Raw genomic sequence first — 19361 nt, forward strand, 5'->3', positions numbered from 1 at the left:
ACACAGGTGTCAATACAACATGAACAAGTGGCTACAATAAAGCCATCGCTACCAACATACCTGTAATAGAAGAGTTCCCAGTTGACCTCAATTTTAATTCTTTGCCTCCTTTTTCGTAAAATGACGGGTTTTTGGTTTGGGTTCTGCAACAAGGAAAATCAATATTAATACATACATCCAGTATTTTATTTAGAACTTGTAATAACCCCCGAGCACCGGGACCTAAAAACCAAACAAATGATATACTATAATATGTAAAATTCAAATAAATTACAATTTTGCTATGTGAGCATACAGTTGAAATTACTAATCATAAATATTTTGAAACATAAGAAATTCTACAAAATACATATTTAGGATTTTGTTTCAAATACCTGTTTAGATTCACCCTTCTAAAGCACTTCAAACCAGAGAGAAGGTTTCCCTATGTATTTTTAATTACACACATGAAAAGTTTAGTTTACACATTCCAACATCAGCTGGGCTACATCAGTATGGTTTCATAAAGATATTGTTTTGGAAGAATTAAAATTCAACCAATAGCCTGATTGTTCAAATTTAAACAATCCCGTTGAATCGTCACATCTCACAACTGAAATGTTGTGATTGGGGATTTCTTTCATGTTTCAGAAGAAGAGGAGTTAAGATGGTGAACCGATGAGATGACAAGAGGCAGCACAGTGCTTTAGCACAGAAAAGCTTTGCGAGTCCATTGCTCACAGTTGTGAGTACACATCACCTGATAAATGTCACTCAATGTCCCTCAGATCAGTAGAAATGAGCTGTCAGAGTGCATCACATGCACTGCTGCCCACTCACTCTTGTGATGTAAGCCCTGAATGGAACAGCTAATACAGTATAACTTTACTATTGTTTCAAAAATGTGTCCCCAGTTCCCTTTCCATGATTACCAACACCCAAGCACAAAGACATTCCAGCATTCTGATAATCTATGGACAGATGAGTTAATAGAAAAATCTAGGATCAATTGAATACAGTCTATTTTATTTGTTTTTCTCCTAGCAAATCATAAAAGTAACTACTCACCAAGTTATTCCTGTCCTGCTGTATTGATTGACAGCAAAAAGCCAAAGAACAGGGAGAAGTAGAGGTGCAAAGACGACAGAAACAAATTATTTTTCATAGGGAAAGCATTTGAATTAGATTTTAATATTTACTGATTGGAGTTATAAAGTTAGCATTTAATAGCTTGCGGCACAATTGTTAACAGATTGTTTTTGTCGATCAAGCTTGTGACCTTAAAATACAAATTACCCTTTTCATTCATGAACATTTTTGAGCAAAAAGCTTTCCAAATAATTGCACAAACTTATATCAAACTAATTTTGGAGAATCTTAAGAAAAAATCAATTTTGTTCACAGTGTATTGTGGATCAAATTAATAGAGACTGTAAAACAACATTAAGGGGCATTTAATTCAATTAGTGAAAAAATATTTAAAAAACAGTCAAATGGTAGCAGGTCAGAAAATCACAATCACTTATAACAACGTACATTGATTAATCTAGGTTGCAGCTAAGACTGAACCTTCCAAGTATGATGTTATTTCTAACAACATTGTTTTCTTATTTTAGAACATTATTCTTAAGAATGAAAATAAATATTTAAGGATTGTGCATGAAAGATAATGTAGCATAATGTAGTGGTACATTGATATTGATCAGGTGTTCAAAGAAATTTCCTAATCACACAAGTATTATTGAGAGCAGTTATGGTCTAATAAAAGGCAAATAAAAAATCGACTATGGGCTAAAAATCTACAATATAGTGGCACACGTGATATAACCATTTTAAAACAACATCTTTACTTCTTTCAAACACAGTGTGATAATAAAACTTAGTCTGGTAATTCAAACATCATAGGAATGAAACATTCACAAAATTCCATACAGAAACATTATTGGGACAAAAAGGAACATTTTTCCCAGGACAATGATGCACCATAGGACGCAACACGTGAGTCATCTGACAGAATCACTCTGCCATTACATTAGTGCCCCCAGTGACTCCTACTGCCTGGGGTATGATACAGAGAGTGAAGAAACTATTCAGTATTCACTCTCACTGTGTGAGAGTTCTCTTTGGCCCATCTTGTATATGTGTATTTTGCAGCCCTGTAATTCAGATTAAGGTGACCTTGACAAGACTGGTCAGTACTGACATGTGCCTCTATGCGACTTGAGTGTGTTTTGTCAGAGGACCCGGCAGACTAAATCTCCATCCTCAGCAACATGAAGGATGAGCATCACATGTTATGAGGAAAACGGTTCATGTTGTTTCAGCAGCGTATACCCCAGGGATTGGCAGGGATGTACCGGCTAAAACATACCTCCTTCTGTGCAATTCCCATCCTGTCTCTCCAGTGCATGAGAACCAAATCCACCTTCTCTTTGGCAAATTTCTCCACCTCCTTGGCAGCTTTACCAGCTAGTCGCTGCCACTCCGGTACTTTACTGGACCTGCCATACTGATCCTGCAAACAACCAATTTCCCCAGACAACCACGAGTGTAAATATTTGCAAGGTGTTTGCAACAGGCTTCTTCTAAAAACAATTTTTAAGCGCAGAATTTTTTACGAGATTAGCAATAGCATTCTGCTCTCTGTGAACAAAAAATAAATCTAAGGCAGATAAACTACTTAACTACTTTTGAAACACCTTCACACAAAAGTAACAAGGTATGTACCGTGGCTATTTTAACGTTGTCTCTGATGTGCATTCTGTCTATGTCCTTCTCAGGAACGGGGTCTGCACTGTCCAGGTACGCCAGCAAACCTGTTGGCTGAGATCACAAAGGTGCAGTAAGAACACGACCTTGAAGTGCCATAAAACAGTAATGATTAATTAGTAACTGCGTGCGTCTGAACAGCACTTTTCAGTCCCACAGCATTAAATATATACAGGACGAGGCAATCGGCTTAATTCACTAGTGAAGTGCAGCACCTTGTATGGTGAACTGTGGCAGCCATGATGTGTCAGCAGCACACCACTCCACAGATCAGGTGAAGTGAGAAAGCAGTGATTGAATTAAAGTGGGAAATATCAGAGGGCAAATGGTGCAAGCTCAAAGTGGAATTCAGACAAGGGCCTGGTGGGGTTAATTTGTATGAGTCACAATCTTTAGTGACCAAGTAGTCAGAACTTTAAACGGTTTAAAATCTCATCTCTAGAATGGCACCTGCTACAGCATTGTAGTACTGTGACCATTCTGGGCCACTGGTGTCCAATTTCTGGTGAAGGGAAGTGTGCCACCCACTGGTCTACTGGCCACCTAGTTTTGCAGGACTGATCTAGCCCATGTTTAAATTCTGGACTCTAATGCGATCAGACAACTGCATAGCTGAAATCTGAATTTTATATTTTTATGAAAACACTGCCAATTATTCCTGTACAGTTATTCCTGCTTTCAGATTGCTCCCACACAAAAAAAGTCCTAAGGTTACCACATCTAGAGAACACTGCTGCCAAGACCAACTATGACCAGAAATCCCTGAAATACCGTTTGAACTCAAGTCATTCTTGAAACTCTCAAAAGACACTTGACATGGGTAGGGTGAGATAAAACATCTGCTAGCCCAGGGGTAGACATGGTGTACATTACAAACCTGTTGGAGCTACTTTGAGGACATGAGTGAATAAAATGATTGGGTTTTCTCCTGAAGATTCTGTATATGTTTACATTCTTTTTTTTACCAATTTGCTTCACAATGCCAACATATCCACATATACCGTATGTGGATGTTATATGACAAGCATGAAACTACTTCTGAGTCAAGACATCAATTTTAAACACTAGCCTTGGCCTTGAACTATACACTGTACTACATATTTTTTCTGGCTACTCCGCAGTTTCTATACATTTTAACTGGTACCAGAAAGTAATTTTACCTTCTACTTCATAGGTCTGACCACTCTATGCATGTTGGACATCTTCTGCAAACTGTTGTTAACAAATGAGAAAAAACTGCTTGCCTTCAAATGATCTTACCAGCATTCGCTTGAGTAGATTCATAGCTGTTGGGTTTTCTGCAGTCCAAAGTCCCACCAAATGTCTGCTTAGTTGCCTAAATGAGCAAAGATTGACTTTGTTAATTGTTCTTTAACATGAAACGAAATTGGCGCAGGCAGCACAAGATGCTGTGGTTCCTCCATCCATGAATAATGGATGATAATGATAATGAGAGAACTGCCTCACACCATATTTTCCCTCACAACCTCAAACAAAGGCATTACTGCTAAAGAAGAATGGACTGGAATGAGATTGGGTTGCAAGTATCTCAAAACTCTGCTGAACTGGCATAAAGGAGGTACTGTAGCAACATCAGCAAAGTGGCCCAACCAGGTCTTCAGTGTGGTTTCCTAATAAGTGTACAGCAGCTTTCTTGGTACATTTCAGGGAGAATTAATTTTCAAAAACTTAAAGAAAACCTGCCGAGGATGCAGTGCTTATTAGTTTAGTGTTTGAAAAGGGGCATGCCACTCACCTGTTGGTCAGCATCCTTTGATCTGAGCTTACTGTAAACATAGATGTGTGGAGATGGCGTGGTAAGGCACCTTCACTGAGGGCAAGGTCCTGCATTTTGGTGGCAATTTCTTTATCTCCTTCCTGAGACAAACAACACAGGTAACCTTATCATATACCACCCCACTTATCTGTAATGGAATACCATGTTTAGCCTAACTTCACCAGTTTTATTACAACGGGGTCTAACCTAAGGATCTAAAATACCAATCTAAAACTACAATCAACCACAAACTCTGTGCCGATTTAGCAGATTTGCCAAAATCTGCAAGATCAGCAAACAAAACCCCAAAATGTCTCGGGAACATTTGCTTCCCTTTAAGGAGGAACAGAATCCTAATTAGTACTCAACGGCTCTTATCTCCTTGTTTCCCACTCCTAATGTGAAATCACTGCTAACAACATTGAGATCCATTAGAAAGTCTATGACGACAAGCTACAAATATTTACCGCATTAATGTAATGACAGTCTGATTTAGAAATCTGCAGCAAACTCAAAGTATGGGTAATTACTAAACAGGCTTTAATGTATTATTCACGCAGGCATGGCTTATTTAAAAAATAACATGTGGCACACACATTATTTTTGACAAAATCTCACCTCAATGATGGCTTTCATAACCAGCCCTGCTCCTTTTACAATGGCCATTGAAGGATGCTGAAAATAAAAGAATAGCTCAAGAGATTATACATGTATTTTAAATGTTACCTTACAGGTACAGCTATTGATTTCATTGACAACATTTCACCTGATCATCCAATTCATGTGCAAATAGGACAGATTTCATTAAAGGTTTTACATTTATCGGCATTTAAATGATGTGAGTAATTTTCTTAAAGCCCAATTACCAAATTCCTTGGTTACACCCTAAACATTCCCAAACAGTCTTCAATAACTGAGAAAATTCTAAGGAGTACTGTCTGGGTCTGGAGAGGAATAAGAATAATTAAATTATTATTAATTATTATTCTGACATTATGAAGTAACTTTACTTTCTAATATTAATTTGACAATTCAGACTAAAATATCACATATCACTCTGCAACTCACAACTGGCAACCCACGGAAGCTCAGCAGGTGTGAGCCTGGTCAGTACCTGGATGGGAGACCTCCTGGGAAAAACTAAGGTTGCTGCTGGAAGAGGTGTTAGTGGGGCCAGCAGGGGGCGCTCACCCTGCGGTCCATGTGGGTCCTAATGTCCCAGTATAGTGACGGGGACACTATACTGTAAACAGGTGTTGTCCTTCGGATGAAACGTAAAACCGAGGTCCTGACTCTCTGTGGTCATTACAAATTTCCCATTGGCCCTTACTAATCATAGCCTCCTAATAATCCCCATCTATGAATTGGCTTCATTACTCTGCTTTCCTCCCCACTGATAGCTGATGTGTCGTGAGCGTTCTGGTGCACTATGGCTGCCGTCGCATCATCCAGGTGGATGCTGCACATTGGTGGTGCTGGAGGGGAGTCCCCATTGCCTGTAAAGTGCTTTGAGTGGAGTGTCCAGAAAAGCACTATATAAATGTAAGCAATTATTATTATTAAAAATGTCACTCCTGCAGACTGCAGTCCTGCACTGCTTCATTTAGCTATGACAACACAATCTCATGGATTAGGAAATTAGAAAAATCTCTCAATCCAACACACACATACTTTTTTTTAAAAACCCAATTTGCTCCAGAAAGAGAGTGTAAAGTCGTGCCAAACACAGTATATGCTTGTCCTCTAGTTATCATTTTTATAGGAAATGGCATTAAAGTAAAAATATGTACATTTAGTTTTCATGTCAAAGCACCCGATCTTTAGAGAGGGGGCCCAGGGTTATCCAAGGAGAAACAGCTGCGGCTCTCACCTGGAAAAGCTTGAAAAGGGTTCTTCCGTTGGACGCCACCATTTCCAGTAGCATGTCAAACTGCTGTCCTTCTGTTGTCTCGCTGTAGGGGGCGCACAGCGCAAAGGTGAGGAAATCCAGAAGGGAGCTTATGACAAGGGCTCCTGTTCCGTGTTCCTGAAGACACCAAGGACCAGCATTAACCCAGCCGTATTTCGCTACACATATTCTGGAGCTGGAAATCCAACCATGCTTCATAAGCAAGTTAGAGATTATATTTAAGATTGTTAATTAAGGTGTTATAATGTGTAATTAAGTTGTAAAATATACTGTAACCTATATTGTGAACAGAAGTGGTTTTTGAGACTGCAGTTCTCTCATCCAGCGATGATACTACTCTCAGCTGTTTTTTTTTTTCTCAGTCTGTTTTTCTCTGGCACTGAAAGTCACAGAAACAGTACTCACCACGTGGCTGATAAACTTTTCCAGCAGGTTTTCTAAAAACTTTTTTGAAGACAAAAGAGATGCTTTGTTCAACTGTTCTTGTCTCAAGTCATAATCATCATGCATGGGCTGAAATGAAAATGAGAAAAGTACTGTGATGCTTGTCTACTGCAAAAAAAATGTTTATTCATTGGAAACTATATGACACAATTTCTACTGAGTCAAACCTCATTCATTCATTATTCATTCAGATCTCAGATTTGATCTCATTCAAATTCTTATTACTGCATTGTTGTGTTCCTCTTGTCTACTGAAAGCTGGAGTATGCTGACAAGACGCTCTAAATTCAGTTAATGGGGGATAAGTGCAAATTCTTACATTTATCTCCATTAATACCAAGATTCTATTTTCTGGGTATTATAGTGCAGTTCAGAATGAAATACATTTGTAACGCAAGACATGCAGCTGGGATAAGATGGAAAAAGGAAGCTGTGTTTAAGCTTTTCACACTAATCTGAAAAACCAAAGAAACTGAGGAAAGAATCAATCCCAGCAATACAACACAAGCTTTAGGTGGGGATGAGGGGTTCTTTTTCCAATCAGCAGTACAGGAATACAGCAGAAAGATTGCAGCAGTAACTGAAAGGAGACCTCCTTTTATGCCCTTGTGAAAAGACATGGCACTATTAACATAATAGGTAACATTGCTTATGAGCAACAAATTACAGTACATTTTATAAATGCTAAAAAGAGTGTTTTAACACAATGATTATTGTGTTAAAACAATAAAGCCTGGTTAAATGGCATCACAATACCTGATAGCATACCAGCTGAAACTGAATCCAAAAACGCTGACATTTAGCAGCCAGGAGATACAAATTTGTTTAAATTTATTTATTTTAGGAAAAGTTCTGGGTTTTGCCCTCTGATAAAACAAAGCGAGGATCCCTTCATAAAATGATCACAAATAAAGCGTTCTGTTATTTCAATGTATTTACAACAAGAAAGCGAATGCATTGTTACACTTAAAACCCTATTATGAAATCAAATGATGAAACAATCTTAAGAGTGTTCCTAGCTTGCATTGCAATTACATACTTGAAAATATGATTTTATAGGCATCCAAACAATTTACCTAATAAATATTTTGTTTCTTGCAACATGATTATAGTATTAACTTATTAACATATAAAAATTCAGAAGTATAAATAATTAAACACTGTCCAAATGATTATTTTACTGGTTGGTTTTATTTAAATTATTGAATTATTTAACTTTGACTTTTTCGCTCACTGAAACTTAATAAACAGTTTTGGTCAATTATTACCACATGCATGGCACAGTTTTCCAGGGCCTCCTAAAAAGCAACAAGGCTGCTTAATAATAACAATACTGCTTAATAGTCATATGGTAGCATGGGGTGAGGATTACAGTTAGCGCTGAAATGCCACTCACATTTACTGTATGTAAGGTTGGTCCTTACATACAGTAAATTGGTTGCCATTTTGGTTGGCAACTTAAAGAAAAACTCTCATCTGTCATAAAACACTTATGATCATAAGGCTATCTGGCATTGCTGGGAATATCACGGCACAGGTTCAGGACAGCAATGTAGGGGATAAGGAACATTTCTGTACAGTATGTACTTGTACATAGGTCCATCTTTAAGGTCGATATTATTCTTCCTGTCAATAAATGGCACAAACTGACAAGTTGACCTAATCTAAATACAATTAACGATGCTGCTGGGATCAAAGTCACTGTGTCATGTAATTGCCATGAATAATGAATAAGTGTGAACAATGCAGCTGCCTAATGGCTCCGTGATAATTTGTTTCCTGGCTGCCTCCTAGAGGGAAATGTTCTGGCTAGGGGGAAGTACCAGTGCCTGACAAGACAGAGAGAAAATACAATTGTAAAACAACTTGGAGCACTGATCGAAATAATACAAAAGAAACAACTGAGATAGTGTTTAAGGTTACTTGTCAAGGAATGAAAAACCTTTTAGTGTCTTACATTCACTACAGAAGGAGAAACTTGGCATACATTTCTTCAGATCACAGTGGCATTATATCTGGTAAACCAATTTAAGAATGCATTTTCAGGGGCTATATTAAACCGAACATGAGCCCTGCATCAAAAAGAAAGAATTAAATACTTACACACATTAGTGCACAAAGCATGTCTATTGCAGCATGTGTGACTCCATCATTGTTCCTTTTCAATGCCTTCACAGTCTTCACTCCCAGCCTCTCGCGAAACCTACCAAGAAAGGCACCTTTCAGCAAATGGGAAGCTTACAATAAACAAAATTCACAAAAATGCTCAACTGGCATTTCAATACAAAACCTCAAGATGCCAATGAAGCCACATTAATGCAACTGATTAGACAATAATTAGCATATCTAGTCTTGCCTACTGATAAATGCATGACCACTATGAGACACAATATTTAGTATTTGAACACTACAAGCTTTTTTCGTCATAGACCCATCCAGTATTGCTTGATTTTTGCTTTTAGTGATTGTTTTTCTTACACGTAGAACAGTATTGAATGACGTGCGTTACATTAAGCAACTCAGACAATGTGTGAAAGTATTACGTACGAAGTGTTGTAGTGAAATGTAGTCAGAGAATGGCACTGCACTGCAATGGCACTGCACTGCAAAGTGACTATACAACATGCTTGCTCTATTACAAGCCAGCAGCAACAAAAAAACTAAAGGGATGAGGACTAGCACACAAACTAAAGGGACTTTAAAACTGGGAACTTGTGACACACAAGTACAAAACGCTTCGATCATAAAACACCTCATTAGAAACGCACAACGACACAAGCAAGAAGTCCTACTTTGGAAGCTGTGTAAAGGCCTGAAATCCTGCCTTGGAAGCCACTAGTCTTCGTACAGCATGAAACTGGCTCTCCACTTCTGCATTGTTAACCGTCAGGTCCCCCTCCTGTGACAGAAGGGCTATGATGGCGTTGTTAATCAGCTTCTCCTTGTTCTCCGAAAACAGGCCCTGCAAAGTACCAGTAACACATCTTCTTAACACAGGCCGGCAGACAGGCAAACTTCATGAAGTGTGTGAAATGGGCAGTTAGAGAAAGAGCACTTACGTCTTGTGTAACAGCATGCAGCACACCACTGTAAGAAACATTGGCGTTGAATCTGAACACAGCATCAGCAAAGTTTCCATCTAAAACAAAGAAAAAAGCATTATGAATAAATACACACTTTAAGATAGCCTGGATTGAGCTGTTTGTCTCAAACAAATTACAAGATAGGGAGAGCAATGTAAGAATACAAAATTTTAAAACGAAATAAGGAAAAGCTTTTGAATTATCAGAAGGGAAAGAAACTGTGCTTAAATCACCAGGCAGCTGGCAGTTACCCCAAATTGTAACATTGTAACTCTGTGCTACTTTCCCCTCTGTGTGTAAGAAAGGACACAAGAATTGAAATTTGAAGTAGAAGCAAGCCTGAAGACAAGAGGCTGTCTCTTGTGGGGAATTCAGGGAGAAAATTCAAAGAAAGTTCTGGAAACCCAATACATTACAACCCTGCATAAAATTGACTATGACTAATGGACTTCTGGATTGAAAAACAGTGTCACATTTTCTCCTTTTATATATTCCAATACGTTCTTTAATATGCCCTAAACCAGGTTTTCCAGTTTACTGAACCTGCTAATATAACAAGTCAATGTCACTCCGAGCTGTTTCTGAAACAGACCCGTCAAAATACATTTCTGACGTTTTTGTTCTCTGGCATCCATAATACAGGCATGTAAGCGAATCATGACAAACTAAAAATCTACTTTTTCTTTAATCAAAAGCAACGATTCTGTGTGTAACTGTACCTCTGCACTTCTATATCACTATCACAAACACTTATAATACCATAGTTATGAAAAACAGAGAACATCCGCAGGAGCGGAAGAGTTGTAATCTGATTCTTGTGGCTACTAGCACTGGGCCTCAAGTGGAGATAGAGGAGTTTCCTACAACCCTTTTAGAATTTATTATGTAATCTGACTCACTTGGAGGTGCTGCAAGGAATTTAAGATGCAGACTTTCCACCTCTTCATCCACTGGCATGCTGAGCAAACCCCACCTCTGTCCCTTCTGAGTGGGGGCCATTTTCACACATACATCCCTGTTCCCTGAAGCACGCACTCCGTCCAGCAGACTGGCCATCAGGGAATCTCTATAGGAATGTCAAAAATGATAACACTCGCTGGATAAAAAAAAACTACCGCTGACATTAAAAAACCTTTCTTAGAAGATAACACGACAAAGTTTACAAATGAAAGGAAACCACCCAGCACAGTTTAATCATTTGATTGACTAAGGTGTTGAAATAGATTTCAAATGGATTTTGAATCTGTAGAATCAAGCAAATACAGATTCCTTGTACTGGATAAAATGGCAAACACAAACCCATGTTAATGCAGTGTCTTACAAACTTTTTCTTAATTTTACTTCTAGTTGGGGAAACCCCAGATCAATATCAAGCTGTTTTTGTAATCTTTCCAAGTCCAAGAAGGACATAAATTAGTCCTTCATACATTTTTTGGTTTGTTCCTAGTTAAGATTGCTTAATATTAGGTAGTAATAAGCACGATAAATATTTAGTTATTATAAAAGCATTATAAAAACCGCCAATAAGGAAAAAAAACATAAGTAGTTGTACACACCTTTCTGTTGAGGAGTATTTTCTGATCTGTCCCCTAATGAATTCCACAGTAAAAAGCTGAGGATTTTCTGAATCACATACAAGTGCAAATATCTAAAACAATGAAACACAAACGAGACTTCAACCATCATCTGGTATTTTATCAGTGGTGCTTTTATGGACATGCAAGTGAAAATACAGTGTTTTACACAGAAAAGCACACTTCTGTCTCGCTTATTTAATCCTTCTATGATTTGTGTGAGCAAATATTGCTGAACAACAGGATCTTTATTTAACTTGTTGGTGGAAAAGTGTTTGGTTCCACTGAAGGATAAGGAGATTAAGGAATTTAAAAAGAGCACTTAAGATATGGTTAGAGAAGAGAGGTGCTTTTCATTATTGATCAGTGGAAAGGCAGAATACCAAATGTGACTAAATTAGTGAATGAAAAACATGACAACATGTGACAACCAATCCCCAAAAAAACAGCACAATTCAGCACTCCTTAGAACGTCTGAACTACTGTTGTTTTACTCCATGAATATTATATGAAATTATTAAATCACACTCAATTAGTAGTATCATTTAAGTCAGGTGAATATCTTGATCCTTATCACTCTATGAAGAATGTGATGAGAGTTACAATGAACTCACAGTAGAAACATCTGTCACAAAAAACAAATACCTTCTTTAGAAAAACATGGACTCAAAGCATTAAATGGCATAAGAAAGTCATTCTTAGTTTTCTTAGAAAATCATTATGAGCATTTAAAGAAAAAGGTAGCCACCAGACAGTTGATGACCTACTATACTGTAGATGACTACTGGAGATGAGTCTGTTCTCCTATGAATTGGTGAGCTCTTCCCTTGTTAAATTTCATTTACGGGTAGTGCTTCCTTGGAAAATACTTTCAAATGCTAATCCTGCACATTCAAATGTTCCATAGCAATCTAGTTTTTTCCAAATGTGCACAAACACCATTATCTTTCAATCTGCACTGAGTGAAATAAGAATCCAGCATAGATGTACAGTACACTCAAAGTTAGCAGTGCTACAGGTAGCTTTCTGGATTTGGACTTATTCACCAATTTATTTAATTTAATAAAACTGGAACAGTTTTATTTTAAATACTTGGAGCCGTAGAGTTAATATTTGCTACATTTATAGAACTCTATCCCAGAGAAGAAAACATTATGGAGTTCAGCCTTTAAGTCAGCATCTCCACAGATAACTAAAGTGCAATTAATCTAATCCTCTCCAGTAAAGAACACTCACCTCTCCAAATGGCTTTAATGTTACGATATTATATGATGCCGGATCTCGCTCAACTAAACATGCTTCCGTTAGCGCTAATATTCGTTTTACAGGTTCCTGGAAAAAAGATAAAATATAATTAATCAAATTCCTACAAAACTACACTAATTATAGCTAAAATGTACACCACACCTTTTGCACAAAATCTTCAAAAATCATTCAATCTGCTACTTTTCTACTATGACGTTGAACATTTCTGTATTTATTTCTATATATTTTAAGGAATTTTGTGTGTCAACAAATGTAACAAATTAATTGAATCTGCTGGAGACCTACTTGCTAAAATGAAGAAAAGCAGAATGGTACTGTGTGTTGTAAAATCTACACTCCTGTAAAGTCCTGGGTCCTTTACATGCAAATAAAATAGGTCAGGATACACACAACCTACAACCTTGCCTCATCACTGCCCCTGCTAATAACAGGGGCAACAGCTATCACTCTGACAGGCATTGAGACAAAGCAAAGAGTCTAGAAGCCAATAACAAAATGATACATTTGCAGATATACAAAATTACAAATGAATCTAAGGGCTAGATTAAATCAAATCTTTGACAAACTGGAAAGCCACAAGGCTTACATACATGAACTGAAACACTATGGAAAACATTTTGAAAAAGTGGGATGTGTCCACTGTCTTTTTTTTAGAAAAGCATCTGATTTAAAAATGCCAATTGTTTGACCTGAAAAGTGCTCCAGATCAAAATCAGAGGTTTTCAGCTTTTGACACACTACAAAGCTAGAACTGTCTCACATTCTCCAGTGCCCTTTAGGAGAGTTGCAGAATTAGCACTGACCACTGAAAGCAGATCTCTCGGTTGAAGACAATGCAAGCTTTCAGGCACCCCCGCAAATTACAGCAGCCATAGCTTCAATGAAGGCCAAGAAAACTAAAACCACATCAATGAACACCCACCCATCTCCAGCACAGGTTTGCCACCTCAGTGCCAACACATATGGACATGTTTGTGACACACCCCAGCACTGAACTGGAAACATTTGTTGCACAGAGCCCAGTGTTTTTCATCTGGTTGAATCAGTTGGAACAAAAGGTACTTTTGGACACGAAAGGAGAAGTTGTTTTGTTGCTGTTTAGTGGATAAGTGGATAATTTAATTTAATTGAGGCAAAACACAAACAATTTAAGAGTTCAGCTTAGTGTTGTGGTACAATCAGCCGACATAGTGGGAAAAAAAAACTTATATTGACTAAATAGTCTAAAGAAAAGACCGTGATGGCACAAAAGGTTCACTTATTGATTAGGATTCTTTTGTTATATTACAGAATTCCAAAACTTTACTCAACTCCACTACCAGATAAATTAAGAATAGTTAAGGGGATTTTCAGCAAATGCTCTCACCGGATGTCTGGATGAAATTTTCTGCACTACAAATTCCGCAAGAGAAGTTATTGAATCATCTGTGCTGTATTTGCCCAGCCGGTGGTTCACATACTGCTCAAAATCTATCGGGTCCTTCCGGACACGCAATGTGATGCCTATGTAGTTCCCAGCATGCTCAATGGCACTTTTGATAATGTCATCTTTGTGCTCTGAAGCAAACAGGTGCTGTAAAAAGCAAAACAAAGTAATTACAAGGGTTACAATTTTCTGACAGGGAAAAGAACAATTCAAATGTTCTTTTGCTTAAATTTCATAAATCAGAAATTGATTTATATACATTGATATATATACATACAATAATATACAAAACATACACTGACTTTGATTTCTAGTGCATTTGCCCCCGAAAAAACTGGTTAACAATAGCAAATTGAAAGAAATTATGTAGGATAATCTGTAGGTATGCAAATACAATAGCAATCTTCCTTTTGATTACTGAGATAATAAAGATCTTGGAAATATCTGATAATCAATTAAAATGAAAACAATCTTTACCAGGGCATTATAAATGTCTACGTCTAACAGCTTCAACTTAAAAAATAACAGGAAAAAAAACTGTTCAAGACTAAATAGCCAATCCATATCAATATAGAATTAAATTTATTTTCACTTATGCTTATACTGTACCATAGCTCTTTAGTACTGCTTTTTCCTAAAATAGGAAAACAATATAACTATAGGTTAGAGTGGGGAACTGCATCAGTGCATGAGCTGTACAAGAAGAAGCAAAGGGTCCTTGCCGAAAATTAAAAACATTTAAGCTGCAGAACTTTTTCTGACGTTTGTGAATGAGGTAGAGAGCAGAAATACGAGCATGACGAAACAGGGTGGTGATTCTGTGAGAATGAATACAGAGCTTAAAGGGGGGCATAAAGAGATGGAAATCTGGGTATTAAAAGCCACGTGAAGGGTAGAAGGGAGTAATCAGTAAATGAATGGACAGATTCCCATTTTGGATGATCAGTCCTTGAGAGCTGTGAGAACCAAGTTAAAGGATAATTCCGGCTTCTGATATACGAGTCTCTAAAAAAAAAAAATCTCTCTGAAAGGATGCAGATAGAAAAGCCAGGAAACTCACAGCCAGAAGAGGTACAGTAAATGGGTTAAATGGCTTAAAAGAAATGGGCTGATATTTTCCCCTGTTTCCCCAGTGTAAATGGCTAGGCAGTGCAGATTTGCTGGACAGCCAAGATATCCTTCAAGTGAATTCTGAAACAGAAATAGGAGCTAAGTTAAGCACACGTGTGCTGTTAAGATCTGTATTTACAGGTGACACAGTGGCTTCTGCTCTGCGACAAAAATGGTGTGGAAATATCGGGATGTGAATGATAAAAGGGAACCGGGGACCAGAAAGCTGCATAGCTGAGGTGGTTGGCGGTATTAGATGAATATCAGATGATAGTGGGTTATGAAAAAAGGCTCCTGTTGAAAGTGTCATCCTGTAAAATGAAGAGGTCCTGTTTCATGACCCTAGGAATAAATGGTGAGTTGGTATGGAAAGGGGGGGAGGGGGCACGTGCAGTTCTGGGTGTGAGAACTCTTTCTAGGGCATTTGTTATATAGGCTGTGACTGTCTTGGATGAGGGCCCTCTTAATGGTGTGCCAATATCCCTCATTTTGAAAGAAGAACACATTTTAAGGACTTGGATATTGAAGTCAGCCTTGTTGCTGCATAAACAATAATATTAATGACCCCTCGAGTTTTAACACTAATACTAATAGTTTTCCAATTCTAGCAGCAGTAGTCAGTAACGGGAGCAGTCAGCCGATAAATGAGCACTCAATCATTTAATGTATAAAACACATACCAGTCGACTGAAACCTCCATACAAAATACAGAACCCTCCCTGGTAGTCGGTGACCTCAGCAAATCCTTCAATGTTTCTGTAGTCATAGGAGCAAAGAATTCTGTTGGTAGAGGGGTCTATCTGGTCTACTCCTCCTGGCGTAACCTCTAGGACCACAGGTTTCCGTGCATCACTCCAGTGATGCTTGTAACAGTTGTATCTCTGAAAATCAGAACACAAAGATCTCAAACTTCCATATTACCCTTGCTATGAAATTAACATTTAGTTTCAAATTTCTGAGTTTCTAATACAGTTCCTAAATCTCTAAAACCAGATTACGTTTTTTTTATTCATTCAAGATCTTTTCTATAGATGCAGATATTTGTCCATAAAAATACTATTGCATGTGAAGATACATTTCTGTTTATTGAGATATTTTGGAGCAAGGAAATATCTAATAAAGCCAAGACATATTACAGTACCTTATTATTCTTTGCAATACAGTGGTTTCAGACATTTATAAGCCTTGTTTATCTTCTTAGAGATAAACATGGTCATATCAAGTAACTTACAGGAGTGCTTCAAATTCACTGTAAAATAAAATGCTCATCCAAACCAAAGGAGAGAAACTTGAGCCATATAATTATCGATCACAAACTCCAGCGGATTACTCGTTGTACACTGTAAAATCATTTGTTGGCATGGTTTTAGAAATTGATTATCTTGTTCAAAACTCCTCAAATTATTCTGAGTTAGCGAAAGACGCAATAAGATCATAATAAAGCAGTTTATTTGTCAGATTCAAAGAAACCAAATTTAATTCTCAAAAAGGAAGCTATACTGTATAGTACATTTATGTGGTGGTGAGATTTATGAGGAGTACGAATTAAGTAATAAGCAGAAAAAAATCATTTTCGAGGCACACATTTTTATTTCAAGAAAAATACGTTGACTTATGTACCTGCTAATTTCTTTCTTGGTCTGACAAAAGTCTGGGAAGCTTCTCCACTCATGATAACTACAGATTAATTAGCTATTTTGCATCTGTATGGAAAATCATTAATTTAGAGGTGCCTCGAATCGCTTATTTTTGTCACACTTTGGGAGATGCATCTTTTTAGCTTTTTTTTTAAAAAGGGGACATCATACGTTTACGTTTCATATAAAATATTCTCTCTTAAAACACTGGTACTGCAAAGTTACTTATAAAATGAAGCACATTTTTTCAATTGCTAAGTGTTCATGCTTTGGTTTGCTAAAAGTAAGCAAATTAACATGAAAACCACAGAAGAGGTACAATACAAAATTAGGTGGTATGAGAACCTCTGAAGAGGTACAATACAACATTAGGTGGTATAAGAAAACAAAGGAATCAATTAAGCTACTGGCTGGTGCACATTTTGGGTGTTCAATATGTGCAATAAAAGGAAATGCTAAGCTAGAGGAGGAGACCCTGCAAAAGGGCTTTTGCCGACTCAGCACATACTGTACCTTCTCTAGACAAAGCTGGTAAGCAAAATAATAACTCTGATTAATAAACTCCAAGCAAACAATTAGCTTGGACTGCCACTTTCCAAACAGTTTTGAGGAAAACAAAATAAGAGCAGAGTTAACTAGTAAGGTAACTAGGAAGAGTTATGCTGATTGATGCTGATTGACTGAGTCGCCAAGGCAGAAACGCTTCGTGGAAACAAGTGCAAAGTCAGAAAAGTTTTAAAATACACCTTCAGGTTTGAGTTAAAAAAATGGTTTATATCAAAACAATCCTGCATATATCCGTGAAACAAGTAATAGTTTATAAACCTGACAATCAGTTTTCTGAATATAATCAGTTCACTTACCCTCCCAGTTATTTTGCCCTCAGAAAACTCAGTCCTGAACCTCTGTAGAGAAAGTAAAAAAAAAGTGTTTGTACATCTATTAAAGCTTGTCCTCAGAAACCTGTTATATCGGCTCCAAGATATGTATCTCAAATCTAGGATCCACAGATATCTATAGGAAAAGCAGTAGTTTTAGGATACGCCCTGTGCTGTTTATGAATAAAACAAGTTAATCTTATACATTCACATTCCAGCAAAGATGACTACAATGAATCCATCCATTCTGGAACTCATTTTTGAAACACTAACATTTTACATAAAACTTGAAAGATACAACAGTCTCCTAACTCCAAAATATGGGACAATGCACGTAAAGCACTAATTAAATAAAGCGTTTCTAAAAATAATCAGTAGATTACAGTCACCAAATGCTGAAAAGTTACAAATGATAACAATTGAAATACATAATAATAACAACACAACCTCAACTGACCTAACTGATTTTGCAGTTACCATATGAATACATGTTAGGAAACACTTCAGAGCAAAGGTTTGTAATGGCTAATATGTTGATTCTGTATTGCACTAATTCTGGAGTAAAGAAACCCTTGTGCTTTAGGATGGTTGTGCTTTATTAAGCTGTTATGTCCAGTTAAAGCTCTTGGGTAATGCTGACTTTAGCTTGTATCCTGCTTGTGTCGTGATTTCTCTCCATTACAGTGAAGACCACAGGAAAAGTACACATTTTGGAAAAGGGGTCAGACAAAGATATCCTCCGAATTTGTATCTTGACTTGTCTTGAATTGTTTTATAAACATTTGTTCAGCATGTTAGGGTGCTTTTTAAAGTTATGTAAATAAAAAACTGCATTACCTAGAATTCAAAGGTTGCTTTTAAGGAAAGCTCTCCAGAAGAGCAAATGAAAAACAATACTTACAGATCATAAAAATAAATTAGGTTTACAACATACAAAAGCCAAACACTCAGGTAATTCAAGATCCCATAAGGACTGCTACAGCTTATGTAAACATGAACTCTGAGTATGGGCAATTGCATATTAAGTAATATGTTGGCTGTATCAGGATTTAGGGATTTTTTCTTAGAAAGACTTACGCACACAAACACCATCATACAGGACGGATTAAAATAACACTGCTCTTACCAGCGCCTCTGTAAGCAGTTCTGTTCTATGCTCCGTGGAGAACTTTAAGGTTTCTGATTTTTTTCCACTCCCTTTTCGGAAGGTGAGGTTAAACTCAGTTCCCTGACCCTTCCCAAAAGGACCAATTCCACAGATATCGCCGTAAGGCCACTGACAAAGAAAAACAAAATATATTTCACATTTACAAGGGAAAGCTGCTTATATTTTCAAGGTGACACATGTGAAAAAGCAATACTGAATAGAGTTTACTAGGTTCTATGCAAGATGCATCACGTTGGACTATAAAAAACAGGAAATATGTAAGGATATGGAACATGTAAAAACAAATGGAGACTTCATTTGGAACCGCTACTTTAAAATCATGGTGGAAATTATCAGCACATA

General features: G+C 37.3%; 1 protein-coding gene across 7 annotated transcripts in view; it reads right to left on the bottom strand.

Annotated features, from left to right (window-relative positions):
- Positions 1 to 19361, bottom strand: part of LOC102693828 (dnaJ homolog subfamily C member 13) — an 82276-nt gene that overhangs the window by 33850 nt on the left and 29065 nt on the right. For 3 of the 7 annotated variants that reach the window (XM_069191017.1, XM_069191013.1, XM_069191016.1), the window contains 19 exons: positions 18978 to 19127; positions 17837 to 17878; positions 16017 to 16217; positions 14167 to 14373; positions 12771 to 12866; positions 11517 to 11608; positions 10860 to 11026; positions 9937 to 10016; positions 9670 to 9839; positions 8981 to 9080; positions 6840 to 6947; positions 6396 to 6551; positions 5144 to 5200; positions 4505 to 4626; positions 4009 to 4084; positions 2707 to 2802; positions 2351 to 2494; positions 1048 to 1065; positions 61 to 143 (listed from right to left, as the gene is read on the bottom strand). In XM_069191017.1, coding sequence (XP_069047118.1) covers positions 61 to 143; positions 1048 to 1065; positions 2351 to 2494; positions 2707 to 2802; positions 4009 to 4084; positions 4505 to 4626; positions 5144 to 5200; positions 6396 to 6551; positions 6840 to 6947; positions 8981 to 9080; positions 9670 to 9839; positions 9937 to 10016; positions 10860 to 11026; positions 11517 to 11608; positions 12771 to 12866; positions 14167 to 14373; positions 16017 to 16217; positions 17837 to 17878; positions 18978 to 19127 — 2165 coding nt within the window. The remainder of the gene's footprint in view (positions 1 to 60; positions 144 to 1047; positions 1066 to 2350; positions 2495 to 2706; positions 2803 to 4008; positions 4085 to 4504; positions 4627 to 5143; positions 5201 to 6395; positions 6552 to 6839; positions 6948 to 8980; positions 9081 to 9669; positions 9840 to 9936; positions 10017 to 10859; positions 11027 to 11516; positions 11609 to 12770; positions 12867 to 14166; positions 14374 to 16016; positions 16218 to 17836; positions 17879 to 18977; positions 19128 to 19361) is intronic. The other 4 variants (XM_069191018.1, XM_069191014.1, XM_069191019.1 and 1 more) reach the window with 2 other exon arrangements.

Source organism: Lepisosteus oculatus, chromosome 6 (assembly GCF_040954835.1).
Source record: "Lepisosteus oculatus isolate fLepOcu1 chromosome 6, fLepOcu1.hap2, whole genome shotgun sequence".
Lineage (NCBI taxonomy): Eukaryota > Metazoa > Chordata > Actinopteri > Semionotiformes > Lepisosteidae > Lepisosteus > Lepisosteus oculatus.